At 51.6% G+C, this 15,190-nt stretch overlaps 1 protein-coding gene across 1 annotated transcript in view; it reads left to right on the top strand.

Annotated features, from left to right (window-relative positions):
• Positions 1 to 15,190, top strand: part of TSPAN15 (tetraspanin 15) — a 49,995-nt gene that overhangs the window by 14,008 nt on the left and 20,797 nt on the right. The window contains exon 2 of the mRNA XM_047702089.1: positions 14,527 to 14,712. Within this exon, the coding sequence (XP_047558045.1) occupies positions 14,527 to 14,712 (186 nt within the window). The remainder of the gene's footprint in view (positions 1 to 14,526; positions 14,713 to 15,190) is intronic.

The raw sequence follows: 15,190 nt of genomic DNA on the forward strand, positions 1-15,190 counted from the left end.
AGGTGCAGACGTTAGGACAGTTCACTCCAAATCTCCCAGGATGCATCTTCTGAAAGAGAACAAAAAGAACATCCTTGACTATAACTACCATTTTCATGCTTAGGGAAATACAAAGTCCATATTAAAATTTCTCCAATTGTCCCCCAAATATTTTTCACAGTGCATTAAAAAAAAAAATCAGAATCCAATCCACTATTCCTGAATCTCATTTTGACAAAAAAGGTCCCAGTGCATCTGAAACGTGAGTGGAAATACCTCAGAGTCTCTGAATGTTATCTGTCCTGAAGGCCTGGGAGGACAGTTGTGTGTCACCTGCCTGCCTTTGCCTGATCCACCAATCCCTCTACTGGGACCTTGCCTTCTCCTTGCTTATTAGGGAAATTCACCAAGTGGATAGGGGAAGGCTGGCTGGGACTGGATATTGATGTGATCCAGGGGTGGTGGGGGCCCGCAGGAGCCTTCGTCCCATTGGAAGCCAGACTGGGGACTCCCCGAGTGTCCACCCCGGATCACCATCCGTACATGGCTGGGCCACCTGCCAGGCCGTGGGGGAGGCGCTGGAGGTCGCTGCACAAGCCAGGGCTGGCTGCCCACATGCCCAGGCATTGCTAGGTCATGGACGCTCCACAAACAGCCCTGTGTATGAGCAGGTTTTGGGGAAGTGAGTGTGCCCACGGGTATGTGGGAAGCGGTCTTCAGTTCCCTGGTTCTGATGCTCCCAGGGCGGTTGGCGTGGGGCGGGAGAGGCCCTTCTTTCTTGCAAGGCAGAGAACCCTGATTGCCAAGAATCCTCAAATCAGTAGTTCCGAAATTAAGTTGCGAGAGGGGAAATGAGCTTGGAAAAAAAAAAATTTTTTTTTTAACCCACAGAAAAGTTGGAAGAAGAGCTTAAAGAACACCTTGCATGCCTTGGTTACCAACTGTTAGCATCTCATTTTAACATCTCTCTCATTCCTCTCTCTCTCTCAATACAACACTTTTCTGCCAGCTGAGCCGAAGGAAAGCTGCAGGCACTATGACCTCACCCTTAGATACTCCAGCGCTCAGCTTTCCAAAAAAGGCGTTCTCCCACGCGCTGGCATTGTCTCTCTGAGGAAAAAAAAAAATCTCCGTGAACTAAAACCTCATCTCCTATGTGGTTCCTATGCAGTTGTTTCCCAGATGTCCTTGGGGGTGGTTCTTTTACTCAACAGGATGCCCTTGAGGGTCACACACTGGCTTTGGCCGTGATGCGTCTTGGGAATCCCCCAGTCTAGTCCATCCGCACTGCCCGTGATTCCTTTGACAGCTCCGGGCTGGTGACCGGCAGAGGCCAGCACTCTGGACCTGCTTCTTGGTTTCCTCATCCCTGGGCTCCAGCCACACGATTCTGGTACAAGCGCCACCTGGGGCTGTGGCGGGAGGTCCAGGATGCCATGTTCGTTCAGAGGCAGATGATGTCCGGCCACCCCGCTGCTGGCTGTGCCAAGCCAGCCCGCCAGCCCACTCCATTGTCAACATGCATTTCCCCTGGATGACAAGTGTGGGATGACCCTGGATGACAAGTGTGGGAATATTCTCTTTGATGAAAGGACTTTTTTTTTTTTAAGATTTTATTTATTTATTTGAAAGAGAGTGACAGAGAGAGGATGAGCCGGGGAAGGGGCTGTGGGAGAGGGAGAGGGACACTCCCCATGGAGCAGGCAGCCTGATGGGGGGGCTTGATCCCAGGATCCCAAGATTATAACCTGAGCCAAGGCAGACACTTAACCCACTAAGCCACCCAGGTACCCCACAAAAGATCTTTTGAAAGCAAATCTGAACATGTGACTCCCTCCTTAAATTATTTCAGGTAGTTCCTTATTGCTACTTCAAAATATAGCTCGGGTCTTCCCTCCTCTCTCCCCCTCCCCATGCCCACCCTGGGCCAGGCCACTGCCACCTGGCATTGGGGTGACTGCAGATTCCTGACTGCTTTCCCTCTGCGCCTCCAACACCCGCCCCCAGTCTGTTCTCAGCACAACAGTCAGTCCTAGTAACTCTTTTAAATATCAGAGTCGGTCAGAGGTTCCTTCGTAAACCTGCCCACCTTCCGTGCACTCAGAGCAAAAGTCCCAGTACTCTCAGTGGCTTCCCGGGCTCCACCTGACCTATTCTGCCCTGCCTCTGCCCTCTGACCTCATCTCCTACACGGTCCCCCTCTGCCACCCCACAGATGCTCTTCTGTGAGCACAGGAGCACATTCCAGGGTCTTGGAAGCTGCTTGAACATTCGTCCGTACATCATGTGGATGTTAGGGAGCCCTCCCCTACTTCAAGTTTTTGCTCAAATGTCACTTTCCCTGACTAAGCCATTTATTTATTTATTTATTTATTTATTTATTTTTTTTAAAGATTTTATTTATTTGTCAGAGAGAGAGGGAGAGAGAGCGAGCACAGGCAGACAGAATGGCAGGCAGAGGCAGAGGGAGAAGCAGGCTCCCTGCTGAGCAAGGAGCCCGATGCGGGACTCGATCCCAGGACGCTGGGATCATGACCTGAGCCGAAGGCAGCTGCTTAACCAACTGAGCCACCCAGGCGTCCCCTGACTAAGCCATTTAAAATGACAGTCTCCTCCCCCAGCCTTCCCAGCCTCCTTTCCTGTTTATTTCTTTCATAATACTTATAACCGTGACATACTGTGTCCTTCTTATTTGTCTCTCCCCAGCTAGAATTTGAACTCCCCCAAAGCTGGGACTTGTGTATTTGGTTCGTTGCTATAGCTGTGTCCCCCCCAGCCCCCCTGCTGCCTCTTGTTCCCCAAATAGCTGCTCTCAGAGTGTGCTCCAGCCATCCCTGGGGGGGATCCTTCCAAGGGGTTCCTGAAGTCAAAACCATTTGGGAGGCCTCTTTTTATAGGGATACCAAGATGTTGCTTGCCTTCCCCACTGTCGTCCTGGCGTGCTCAGTGGGGGTATTCCGGGGCATGGGGCGGTGATGATGGCGCAGAGATGATGGCGCAGACCCAGCAAGGAGCAGCTAGGAGGGCGCAGACGTCTTCCTATCAGTCACACGCTGTTGCAAAACTGTAAAGTTCAGGGGCATCTGGGTGGCTCATTTATTATGCGTCTGCCTTTGGCTCAGGTCATGATCCCAGGGTCCTGGGATTGAGTCCTGCATTGGGCTCTGTGCTCAGCGGGAGGTCTGCTTTTCCCTCCCCCTCTCCCCACAACCCCTGCTCGTGTGCTCTCTCTGTCTCAAATAAGTAAAAAAAAAAAAATCTTAAAAAAAAAAATGTAAACCTCCTGTCTGTCAAATAAATAAATAAAATCTTTAAAAAAAAAAAGTAAACCTCATGCCACTGTTTTCACTCCATTATTTTTTGTGAGGGGGAAGATATTTTATCAAAAGTATGCTATTTGTGTTAACATATAAGTCTATTGTTATTTCCAATGAGTTAATATTTAGAGTATGTTTGTTTTAATTTCTTATGTAGTCAATAATTAATAGATATCCATAAAAACAAAAACTAGGGTCCTCCAAATGTTTTAAGAGTTAAAAGGAGTCCTGAGATCAAAAACTTTGAGGACCACTGGCTTAAAAGTCCACTTAGTAAATCTCACTAAACATCTCAGTAAAGAGATGTTGAATGAATGAACATTTTGGTTTAACCTGAGAGCCTGGCCTTGGCGGTCTGGCCTCCAGGGGCCTGCCTGGCCTCCTCCCCTCCTCTAGCCACCTGTTCTTGGCTCCAGCTGTGCGGACCTGCTGTCCCCCTGGCACCTTCATGGGCATCCGAAATTCAGAAATCTTTGCTTGTCTACCCCATGCATTAAACAAACTCTGTTAAGCATCACCTCCTCCAGGAAGCTTTCTCAGATTTCACCAGTCTGTCCTGTGAGTTAGCTCTCCTCTTCTCCCGCCCTTCTGCACACTCTGCCCCAGGGTTTCCCTAACTTTGTTTCATTTCCTGGTGTGCAGGTGTGTCTTTACCAGATTGAGTTCCTTAGGGCGGGAACTAGGTCTTATCTCATTAGGCCCAGTGGTTGGTATATAATAGTTTTTAATAAATGTATGTTGAATTGGTGAAATCTACCTTGGAATTCAGAAGAGACACTCCCCTTTCCCTGAATTATACTTGGAGCAGAGTACTTTTAAAAGGGGACATGGTTCCTGGCCTCTATTTGAAGATGTCAGTGTTAGAACAGTACTATATCTTTACTGGGTAAGGAGGAATAACATTTCTCGGACACCAGAAACTTCTGCATGGCATCCTGCTTCAGGGACACTATGGTTTAACAGGTTACTGTGGTCCAGCCTGGGTCCCAAGCACTTTTCATATGGCTTCTGTGGGAAGAGTGTGGTCTGGGAGTTAAGCCACCAAATGTCCCGTGAACTTGTGGAACTAAGACATTTGTAGACTTTGAAGTTGTCGAGGGCAAAGATGGGGTGTATGTTGCTGGGTCCTGCCACCATGCCCTGCAGGCAGTTGGTAATAAACACTTGGCATTATTTGTTCAATGGGCATAATTAATATGATGAATAAAGGTACCGGTGAGGGCTTCCCATTGTTGATTTCATAGGTGATCAGAAATGGAGAGAGATCCCTGAAGATGGGGTGATCTAGAAAGCCTTCCCAGTGGAGGAGGGCTTTGAGCTGAGTTTTGGCAGGTGGGTATCAGCCCCTTACACCTTTACTATTTCCAGAAAAACAGTTGGTGTCCTGCCCACTGTTGCTGTAGGAGACGGTACTGGGGGGGTGCGCCTTGGTGGAGGCTGGGGTGGGAAGGGCACCTCTGTCCCCTGTAGGGCTTTTTATCATGCTGAAGTGTGACATTCTGCACCAGGTAGGAAAGTAAGGGGATCCCAGGAAAGGGGTGTTCGGGCCACCCTCCTTCTGCTGGTGGCCTGGATTCTAGGTGGGGCTGTCCTCCTAGGAATGTCCATGTACTTCTGGAACAGTGAAGGGATTTTAGGGCTTGTAGCCAACCCCCTCCCTTTTGGAGTGGGGGAACTGAGGGCTGAGAGTGAAAGGGGCTTGCCCAAGGTCACATGGGAGCTAGTGATAGACTAGGATCGCCCCCAGGGCTCCTTCCAATGTATGGTACTGCTCCTTTTCCCCCTTTGTCCTTTGAGCTCTTTTGAGTCCTGAGCTCTAGGAGTGGAGGCAGTTTGCATTCTGTAAGGCTCCGCACATGCCAGGCACTGACGCTTGCGGTCTGACTGCACCCTCTCGCTTCCAACTCCAGGTCAGGAGCAAAGGGGGAAAAGATGAAGCAAGGGCCACATATATATAAAAAGCAATTTGATTCATTTTTTTCTTAGATAAAAAACTACGTCTAACATTAAAAATAAGAAACATGAAACACTTGAGTGTAGAGACAGCCCTTGATTTACATATGGCCAACTCAGCGGGGTGACCCTTGGCAAGAGGGGACCATGGGGCCTCAGCGCCCTCTGCACCCATGCAGGACTGTCCTTCATCTTTCCTTCCCCTTCCCACTGCCCTTCCCTGCCCCACCCACTCCTGTTCAGGCAGCTGCCTCCCTTTTTCTTTTCTCTTCTTTTCTTTTCTTTCTTTCTTTCATTTTTTTTTTTTAAGATTTTATTTATTTGAGGGGCGCCTGGGTGGCTCAGTGGGTTAAAGCCTCGGCCTTCAGCTCAGGTCATGGTCTGAGGGTCCTGGGATCGAGCCCCGCATCGCGCGCTCTGCTCAGCAGGGAGCCTGCTCCCCCCGTCCCCCGCCTGCCTCTCTGCCTACTTGTGATCTCTGTCAAATACATAAATAAAATATCTTAAAAAAAAAAGATTTTATTTATTTGAGAGAGAGAGAGAGAACACAAGCAAGGGGAGCAGGAGGGGCAGGAGAGAAACGGGCTCCCCACTGAGCAGAGAGCCCGATGAAAGGCTCGATCCCAGGACCCCAGGATCATGACTGAACCGAAGGCAGATGCGTAACTGACTGAGCTACCCAGGTGCCTCGGCAGTGGCCTCCTTTACAGGTGCTCCTTTCAGCAGACCAGAGGGTCAGGGAGAAGTGAGACCACAGGAGGCCTCCACCTACCCGCAGCCCTGTCCCTGAAGTTCCTCTTGGCTTCACTTTGAGTTGTTTCTGGGAAGAACCCCAGACCAGTGGAAGAATCGGGGATGCCTGGCCCAGTACCTCATGAGCATATATATGTTCTGAAAGACTCCTGGGACCTGAACTGGAGGCCGATGTCTAGGACAAAGCCCCCTTGTCACCCCTGTGAGCCTGTGTCTCCTTTTAAAAGGTCTGAGAGGTGGGGATGCCCGGCCACCTTCCCCACTCCTGCCAGCAGCCCACAGCCCCGAGCGGGAGAGTGACAGCAATCCCTGGACACTGTGCCAAGGGAAGGCACTCTTGGGCCAGAGGCAGAGGGTAACCAGTGGTGGTTTGACCCAGGGTATGCTCCCGAGTGGGCACCCGAGGAGGAAGCACCTGCAGACCCAGAGCTCTTCCTCCTGAGGAGGCCCAAGCCCAGATCCCAGTCTCCATTCCCCATTCCTCGCCTCTCAGTGGGAGCTCCATCCATAGGCCGGGGACACTGCCTGCCGTGACCAGAGCTGGGGGACTTCCTGTCCCCAGTGCCAGGCCCACCCACCCAGGATGCATTCCAGGCTTCTTGTGCTGATGGGCCTCTGTTAATGAGCCCACCCTGGAGGAGATCTGGGAAGATAATCACTCAGATGTCATGGGAACACAGCCCTTGGGGGCGGCTTCTGGCTCTCTAGGTTCTGACATAGTGAAGGGGTCGGGGAGTGAGAGGTCTGGAGAAGGAGGCAAAAGAAAACCAGGGAGAGGGGTGTGCTGTGGGGAGGTGGCTGCTCTTGACTCTCCTCTTCCCCTTGGCTCTTTCCCTGTTTTCAGATGAACCACAAGTCACTGATCTGTAGGCCTTGGAACGCTCAGTTCTAGAAGGCCATCACCAGAGTTTCTTCTTTGGGCTTATGGACCTCTGAAGCAAGAGCCTGTCTCAGATTCACTCCTTCAGCAGGTTCTCTGGGCCAGTGGTCCCTACACTTGTGGAGGGCCCAGTGGTGGGAATTCAAAACTCCCTTTCAGCCTTCTAGGCTTGGCTCTAGTGGGGGGCGTGCTCTGCTGTCCCAGGAGGAAGTAATTCTGCCTCTTGTCTCAGAATATCCTTATTGGTTATCTGTTTTACCACTTCCCACCTGTCTGCCCCCCAACTTCATCAGGAGAGTCCCAGCTGGGTCAGCTCTTACCCACAGTGCTTGGTGTGTGTGGGGAGTTCTTGATTAGAAATTCCTCTCTCTGGGGGCGCCTGGGTGGCTCAGTGGGTTAAAGCCTCTGCTTTCGGCTCAGGTCATGGTCCCGGTGTCCTGGGATCGAGCCCCACATCGGGCTCTGTGCTCTGCAGGGAGCCTGCTTCCCCCTCTCTCTCTATCTGTCTGCCTCTCTGCCTACTTGTGATCTCTGTCTGTCAAATAAATAAATAAAATCTTTGAAAAAAAAAAAAAAAAGAAATTCCACTCTCTGCCCTGCCTGGGGCTGCTGAACCTTCCCAGCTCAGCTCTTGCATAGCCTGGAAAGTGCTGTGTGCGTTTAGGAGTCTTTGAAATCAAGCTTCTCTAACTGTTAGCAACAGAAGGGGAAGCAAAACAGACTGGTGTACCCACCTTGTTTCCTAGAGGTTTGTTTTCCAAAGGCCACATTTGCCACCCCTGGACCTAGCTGGGAGGCCCTTCGGCCTTCCTGAGGCCTTTCCCAATTTCTACCCAAAAAGCTTGAAGGGGACGGAGAGCACCGTTCATAAAGAAGTCATAATAAAGAAGACGCAAAGAAGGAATAAGGTTTGCTCACGGGCAGGAAGCCCTGATAGGGATGCCGGTCCTCCCCAAAGGGAGCCGCATATTCAGTGTGACCCAGTCGAACTCAGCAGGTTTTTTTCTGGAATTTGATTAGGTGACTCTAAAATGTATCCGCGAGACTCAAGGTCCAAGGATATGTAGCCACTTCAAAAGAAGACAGGAAGGGATGTGGCCTTCAGATGCCCAGACATGTTTTGAAGCTGTACTTCAGGGTGGGGAGGTTTGTTTGGGGATTGCCAGACTGATCGAGGGAGGGGTAAGGAGCCACAAACAGACCTAAGCATATGTGGGACCTTAGCGTGTGACAGTGGGGTCACGCCAGATCAGCGGGGACAGAACTGGGTAGTCAATGGTGCTTATGACATTATAAGCGAAAGCGGGCTGTGTCACAGAGCGTCATGGACCAAGGACTGCAATTAACCAGGTTCTTTGCACCTGATGTCCATATTTTGTTAAAAGAAGGAAGTCCTGTCCAGGGTCAGGGCAGAGTTGACAGCAAATTACCGGTGACAAAGGCCAGAGACTGGCTCCTTTGCTGGCAGCAGGTGACAGCAGCTGCTGCTTTCCCAAGGGGCTGGCTTTGACTTGGAGTTGGGAGGAGCCCAATTCTGCAAGCATGGGCTGCCCGTGGCAGTGGCTGGGGCCAGGGCGGGGGTGCTGGGTTCCAGGACCAGAGAGCTTGGAACTGCCCTGTGGCCCTGGAGTTGGGTCTGGAGGAGACAGAGCAGACCCTCTATCAGTCTGGGTTGAGGGCACTGCCAGAGCCTTCTGCATCAGGCCGGACCTGTTTTCCTTGGGCACAAGAGGAGTGGGACAACATGAAATGAGCTTTCTTGGGCCAACTGGGAGAAGAGACTCTTTTCTGCCAAATGAGGTCAGTGAAGATGAATTGAACCCTCTCCAGCTAGTGACCAGATGATTAGGGGCCATGGTTTCTAAATAAGGGTGGTCACTGTGACTTCAGAAAGGAGCATTGTGGAGAGTGGCAAGGGACAGCATCCAATGGGGGACATCTAGCACTGTGCTGTCCCACACAGTGGCCCACTAGCTACCTGTGGCCATGTTTAAATTAATCACAGTGAAATGAAATTAAAAATGTCATTCTTGGGGTGCCTGGGTGGCTCAGTCATCAAGTGTCCACCTTGGGCTCAGATCATGATCCCAGGGCCCTGGGTTCCAGCCCTGCATTGGGCTCCCTGCTCAGCGGGAAGCCTGCTTCTCCCTCTCCCACCCACCCTGCTTGTGTTCCCTCTCTTGCTGTGTCAAATAAACAAACAAAAAACCTTTTAAAAAAACGTAGCTCCTTGTGGGGCGCCTGGGTGGCTCAGTGGTTTAAGCCTCTGCCTTCGGCTCAGGTCATGATCTCAGGGTCCTGGGATCGAGCCCCACATGGGGCTCTCTGCTCAGCAGGGAGCCTGCTTCCCCCCTTTCTCTCTGTCTGCCTCTCTGACTTCTTGTGATCTCTCTCTCTCTCTCTGTCAAATAAATAAATAAAATATTAAAAAAACCAAAAACCAAAACAAAAACAAAACGTAGCTCCTTGGGCACACAAGTCACATTTCAAGAGCTGGCTTGCCGCACGTGGCAGGTGGTTGCGGACGGGAGTCAGCGTCATCGCAGCACCTGCCCGAGCAGCACTGCTCTGCTCGTGATTACTTTGTATTTTGCCAGGACATTTTGGACCGCTTCTCTCCAGGTCTTCTCTGGAAGACCTCCTGTCTGGAGGCCTTAGCGGCGGGTCAGGCAGACAGGCTTTTGGTGGGGAATCCTGACTCTGCCTCTCCTACACTCTGGGTCCCTTGGTTTAGATGAGCGCCTGGCCTGGAACATGAGACCAGTCCTTTCTTGGGTGTGGGAGGGGTGCGAAGGTTAAGGGGGGTGATGTGGGTCTAGCATTCGCCGGCTCCTGTGCGACATCATCACTCGGTAAATGGCAGCGGGCTTTATTATTTCACAGATGACAAATGAGCCCCAAAGGGGACATGGCCAGGAGCACTGAGCTGATAATGGAGGCCCAGAATGCCAGCTCCCATCTCTTGTCTCATCTCTGCTTCTCCTTCTGTGCAGGAGACAAGCTGGTATGGGCATGCCAAGGAGGGGGTGGCCATCTGCCCAGGCACAGGCAGGATGGATCTGGGGCAGAAGGGCTGATGGATATGAGGTCCAGATGTAGGAGCCCTGTCAACCCCATCTGATTTAGAGTCTCTCTGGGGCCCTGGAGTTTAGCGAGTTCCTACATCCTTTAAAAGCTAGAAACTCAGGAAGGTGTTTTGTTGGGGCCCAACAGAGAACTCTGGAGCCTCAAGTGCCTCATGAACTCGTTCCAGGAAACACTGACTCCTCCAGGAAGCCCACCCTGGTTTCCTTCTATTCCCTGTCTCCCCCTCACCTTTCTTTGGATCCCCAGCTCCCTCTGCCCCTCTCTGTGGTAGGAACCGCAGCTCGCTTCCCCACACAGACTAGGGAATCTTCACATTTTTGGTGTCAGACACATTTCAGCTGGAGGCTAGCAAAAGTAAAGATAGGACGTTTTTCTCCATCCCCAGTTCAGAGACCTGCTGAATTCCATCCATCGGACCGTGGAGGTCATTTCCAGCCTCTCTGACCCCTATCTTATGCCAGTCTTACCCCTATCTAGTCTTGTGACTCCTGTGACCTCCAGGCCTGGAACATAATCGGTGACTAGTGTGTGCCTTTTAGGGTGAAAATGTTGTGAGATTTGCCCCAGCTGGGGATGAGCCAGTGGACTGGTGGCCAGATGCTTCCGGGAGGAGGAGACACAGGTGCTGGAATGCCTCCCAGCGCCTCCTGCTTCCAGCATCCCTGTGAAGCTGGGCCTTTCCCTGTAGGGGAGGAAAGGCTGCTTCCTAGCTGGAGGGCTCCACGGGATCCTTCAGGCTGGTTTATGCTGGGCCCCAGGGCTCCTGAGCAGCTTGTTGAAGATGCCACAGGGTTTGCAAACCCTGGAGCTTTGGGCCTGGGCTGGGGGCTGCCAGGGGCATCCCCTGCTTGGCCCCAGATGGGCATGGCCATGTGCCCTCCCACCCCTCCCTCCCAGCCCTGTCTAGCTGAAGTTGCAAGACAAATGGGCCATTTGCTATTGGCTGGGGCTGGAGTGGTCTCCCGCAGCCTTGGGGAAAGGCTATAATTAGCAGAGAGTTCTGGATGGGATTGCATGCTTACCCTGACAGTTAATTTTATGCTCAAATACAAACATAAACTGAGGTCATCGGAGATGTAAATGTCATTGGAAATGTTGAAGTTCCTGGGAGGGGTACAGCTGCCTCTCCCCATGCCCATGGCCCCCTGAGCTCTTGAGGGAGAAGCCCAGAGCAGTGTGTGCTGTGTCCCTCGGGGCTTGTCAGGCTGGACCAGGAGAAACACGTGTGTGACGGTTCAGTTTTCACAGTGCGGCGGGGGGGCGTCGGGATGCTTTTGCCACAGGAGTATTTCCTATGGCTTTAGTGGTCTGGGAATGTTGCAAGGCTGACGAGCAAGGAAAATGCAATGCTTTGCACCAGGAAGGAGAGCACACCAAAGGAAGTATCGTTTCCTGTGGGCAAGGCCATCCTGGAGTGGGTCCCGGGGCTCTAGGGAGCTTGTAAAAATAGAATAAGCCAATTTATGCCTTTATGGAGAGGGCTGAGGTCAATTCTGCTCTGGTGTTTTGGAGGTGGTTTCCAAAGCAGGCTACCTTAGCCCAGAAGCATAGCCTTAGGCAGGCATGAGCAAGGGACACAGGCTAAGGGCTCTCCTGCCCAGAAGACTTTTTTTTTTTTCTTTAAAACGGGAAACACAAAATTCTCAGAAGTATATGGAATCAGTTTTGAAAATTTATGATGTAATCTCGTTGGGTTAGCGACAGCGTAAGAATGACACTTCACCCAGAGGATCAGCCCCTCCTCTGTCGCCCGCATGTACGCTGTGTCCTTGCATATTTAATTCAGTCCCTGCCTGCGCTCTCAAGACTTCCATCTGTCCATCTGTGTGGGGTCCTTTTTAACCATGATCTTCAGCTTTGGGGTGGAGGGATTCTGGGTTCTGCGTCTGGTTCAGGGTTAGGGTTGAGCGAGTGATTCCTTAGAAGTCTGGTAATTCAGAAAGGCCAGAAGGGACTGTTTTTCAGCTGCTTAGTCTTGTTCTAGGGTACGCACAGGGCTTAGGCCGGCCTTGAAAATGATCTCACCTTGTTCTGGGTTTTGGAGCGTGAACTGACCAGATGATAGCCTCTGATCAATCTAGCTCAGTCAAAGGTAGACTTTACTTTCTGGGGTCACCATTTTCCTGTAGAAAGTTTCATGTGAGAGAGAGAGAGAGAGAGAGAGAGAGAGAGAGAGTGTGTGTGTGTGTGTGTGTGTGTGTGTGTATGTGTGTGTTTTCTGGCTTATAAATTTAAACATTCACCCAAGTGAATTTTTTTTTTCAAGTGGGTACTTTCGATGACATCATTTCTTGCATGGTTTTCCTGATATAGTCAACTTGTCCCCGGGGGGACAGCTTCCTGGCCATCCTGTTACCGGTGTTTCTAAGTAAGCTCGTTCTGTTTGACTTTTGGCATCCTGGCCACTTGTCAAAGCTTCGGAAAAAGCAGGCACTTCCCTTTCCCCAGGATGGTCTTAGTGCTCTTCAGAAGGAAGTCAAGGGCATCTGTTTGGAGAGCACATTAGAACCAATTTAAGGCCATTAAGGAACTGGAGAGGCAGCCTCCTTGGTGTTCTGGCTGTTGACTCTAGTATATCTCACCAACATCCTGTCGGTATTACCCCTCACTTCCTTTGCTCGGACCTTAGCTGGCTCTGGTTATTGTCCCATATCACCATCTCCTGGTGGGGAAGCCCAGCGTATCTAGTGATGTGTCCTTGCCCTCAGGAAGTGTGGCAGGGAAACTCAGAATCCTTGGACAGGCAGGAGAAGGGGTACACAGCGTCAGACTCAAACCAAGGGTTTGAGTCTGGCTCACATCCACTCAGTACACATGGATTGTAAGCCCTGACTATTCTTCCTAAATGTTAAGACTGTCCTGATGCTGGAGATACCCCAAACAGTTGGAAAATCCCTCCTGACATGGAGCTTAGAGTCTCATGGGGAAAGACAAACAATTACAAAGCCGAAGAAAAAAGCTGCCTATTAAATACTGGTCAGGGCAGAAGAGAAAAATAAAGTGGGGAATGGGATCAGCAGTTTCAGGGGGAAGGATTTTCTACTTTTTTTTTTTTTTTTTTTTAAAGATTCCATCTATTCATTCGACAGACAGAGATCACAAGTAGGCAGAGAGGCAGACAGATAGAGAGAGAGGGGGAAGCAGGCTCCCTGCAGAGCACAGAGCCCGATGTGGGGCTCGATCCCAGGACACCGGGACCATGACCCGAGCCGAAGGCAGAGGCCTTAACCCACTGAGCCACCCAGGTGCCCCCAGGATTTTCTACTTTTAAATAAGATGGCCCCAGGGAAAGCCTCACAAAGCAGCTGACAACTGAGCAAAGACAAGAGGGAGCTGAGGGAGTGAACCCTGTGGATGTCAGGAAGAAGAGCAGTCTAGGCAGTGGGAGCAGCCTGTGCAAAGGCCCTGGGGTGGTGCCTTTAGTGTGTTCCACCAGCAGTAAGGAGCCCAATGCTGCAAAAGCTGAGTGAGGGAGGGAAGGCAGGGAGAGGTGAGCTCAGATAGGTCCTGTGGGACTGTCATCTGTACTTAGGGTTATGGCTTTCATTCTTAGCACACAGAGAACCAGCCTGCTCTGTAAGGGTTTGCCTGGTCCCTCTGTGTGGAGAATGGGCAAAGGGGCCAGTCGGGACACTACAGTGGGATCCCAGGGCGGCAGTGTAGCCCCAGACTCATCTCAGGCTCAGGAGTGGTGTCAGCTGATAAAATTCCCTGAAAATTTAGTACAAGACTTTTAGGCTGAGAGACAAGAGGGGCCCTCCAAAGAGCGTTGTGACCTGGTTTTTCCTGCAACTCAGTCATCTTTCCACTGTTGGGAAAGTTGATTGACAAGGAATTAGACTTCAAAATCCCCTCAAAATTCCTCCCTCGCCAGCCCTCTGCCTTCCTGAGGGTCCTCGTGTAAATACATTCCACATTTAGGGGGGGTGCATGCTGCAGCTCTGAAATGTCCCCGGGGTGGGGGGTGGGGAGGAACCTGCCTGTGTCACAGGCATCCCAGGGGCCCCAAGCTCCTGGGTACTTTCCTCTGAAGAGGGTCTGTGCCAGTTTGCTCAGGCTGCCTGTGTGCTTCAACCACAGAAATTCATTTCCTCACGGCTCTGGAGGCTAGAAGGCCAAGTTCAAGGTCTGACAGGGTCTGTTTCTCCTGAGGCCTCTCTCTTCGGTGTGCAAATGGCCTCCTTCTCCCTGGGTCCTCACATGCTTACCCCTCCGTGTGTGTCTGTGGCCTGATCTCTTCTTCTTATAAGGACACCAGTCCTACGGGATTAAGGCCCACCCATATGAGCTCATTTTAACTTAATTACCACTTTAAAGGCTCTATCTCCAAATATAGTCACATTCTGAGGTACTTGGGTTTGGGTTCGGGGTGGGGTGAGGAGTGCAGCGTCTGAACTTTGCGGGGGGCACAGTTCAGACCATAGCAGGTTCCCTCGTGTATGGTCATCTGGGGTGAGCCCCCCATGGCGGGCACCAGAGCCCCCCAAGAATTCTTTGTAGGATAATCAAGTGACTGCCAGTCCCTCTTCTCTCTCACTCCCTGCTTTCTTGCTGCAGCTGATCGGAGCCCTGGTCCTGTCGGTGGGCATCTATGCGGAGGTGGAGAGGCAGAGATATAAAACCCTTGAAAGTGCCTTTCTGGCCCCAGCCATCATCCTCATCCTCCTGGGGGTCATCATGTTCATCGTCTCCTTCATTGGCGTGCTGGCTTCCCTCCGTGACAACCTGTGCCTTCTCCAAGCGGTGAGTGGGCCCCGGGTGCCCCTCAGCCGGTGGGCGGGGTGGGGGGGAGTGTCCTTGGAGTTCGCTGGAGAGCTGGTGAGACTGCCTCCCGGCCCCTGGGCAGCCCATTTTTTCCAGTCCTTGCCTTAAACCAGACTTTCTAGAGGGTTTTCTGGATCAGCCTACCTGTTCACGTTGGCCCAAGAGAGACCAGCCACTTTGGCAGGTCAAGGCTGGTCTGGATACTCTTATCCTATTTAAACTGTGTTGCTCCCGCCTCTCCAGTGCAAGTAGGAGAAGCCACACTGGAATGGGAGCCAGCAAACCCCAAAAACATTGGTGGTGAGTCAGTCACTGGCTCACGTAATCAGCAAACCCATGCTGGCGCCATGGCTTAGACCTTGGGCTCTCTCTCTCTTGCCGCCTCCCCGTCCTCAGGCTGTCTTTGCAAGGGTCACCCGCAGCCTCAGACCCATCCACTCTGGATTGAGGGGATCTT

Source organism: Lutra lutra, chromosome 14, assembly GCF_902655055.1.
Source record: "Lutra lutra chromosome 14, mLutLut1.2, whole genome shotgun sequence".
Lineage (NCBI taxonomy): Eukaryota > Metazoa > Chordata > Mammalia > Carnivora > Mustelidae > Lutra > Lutra lutra.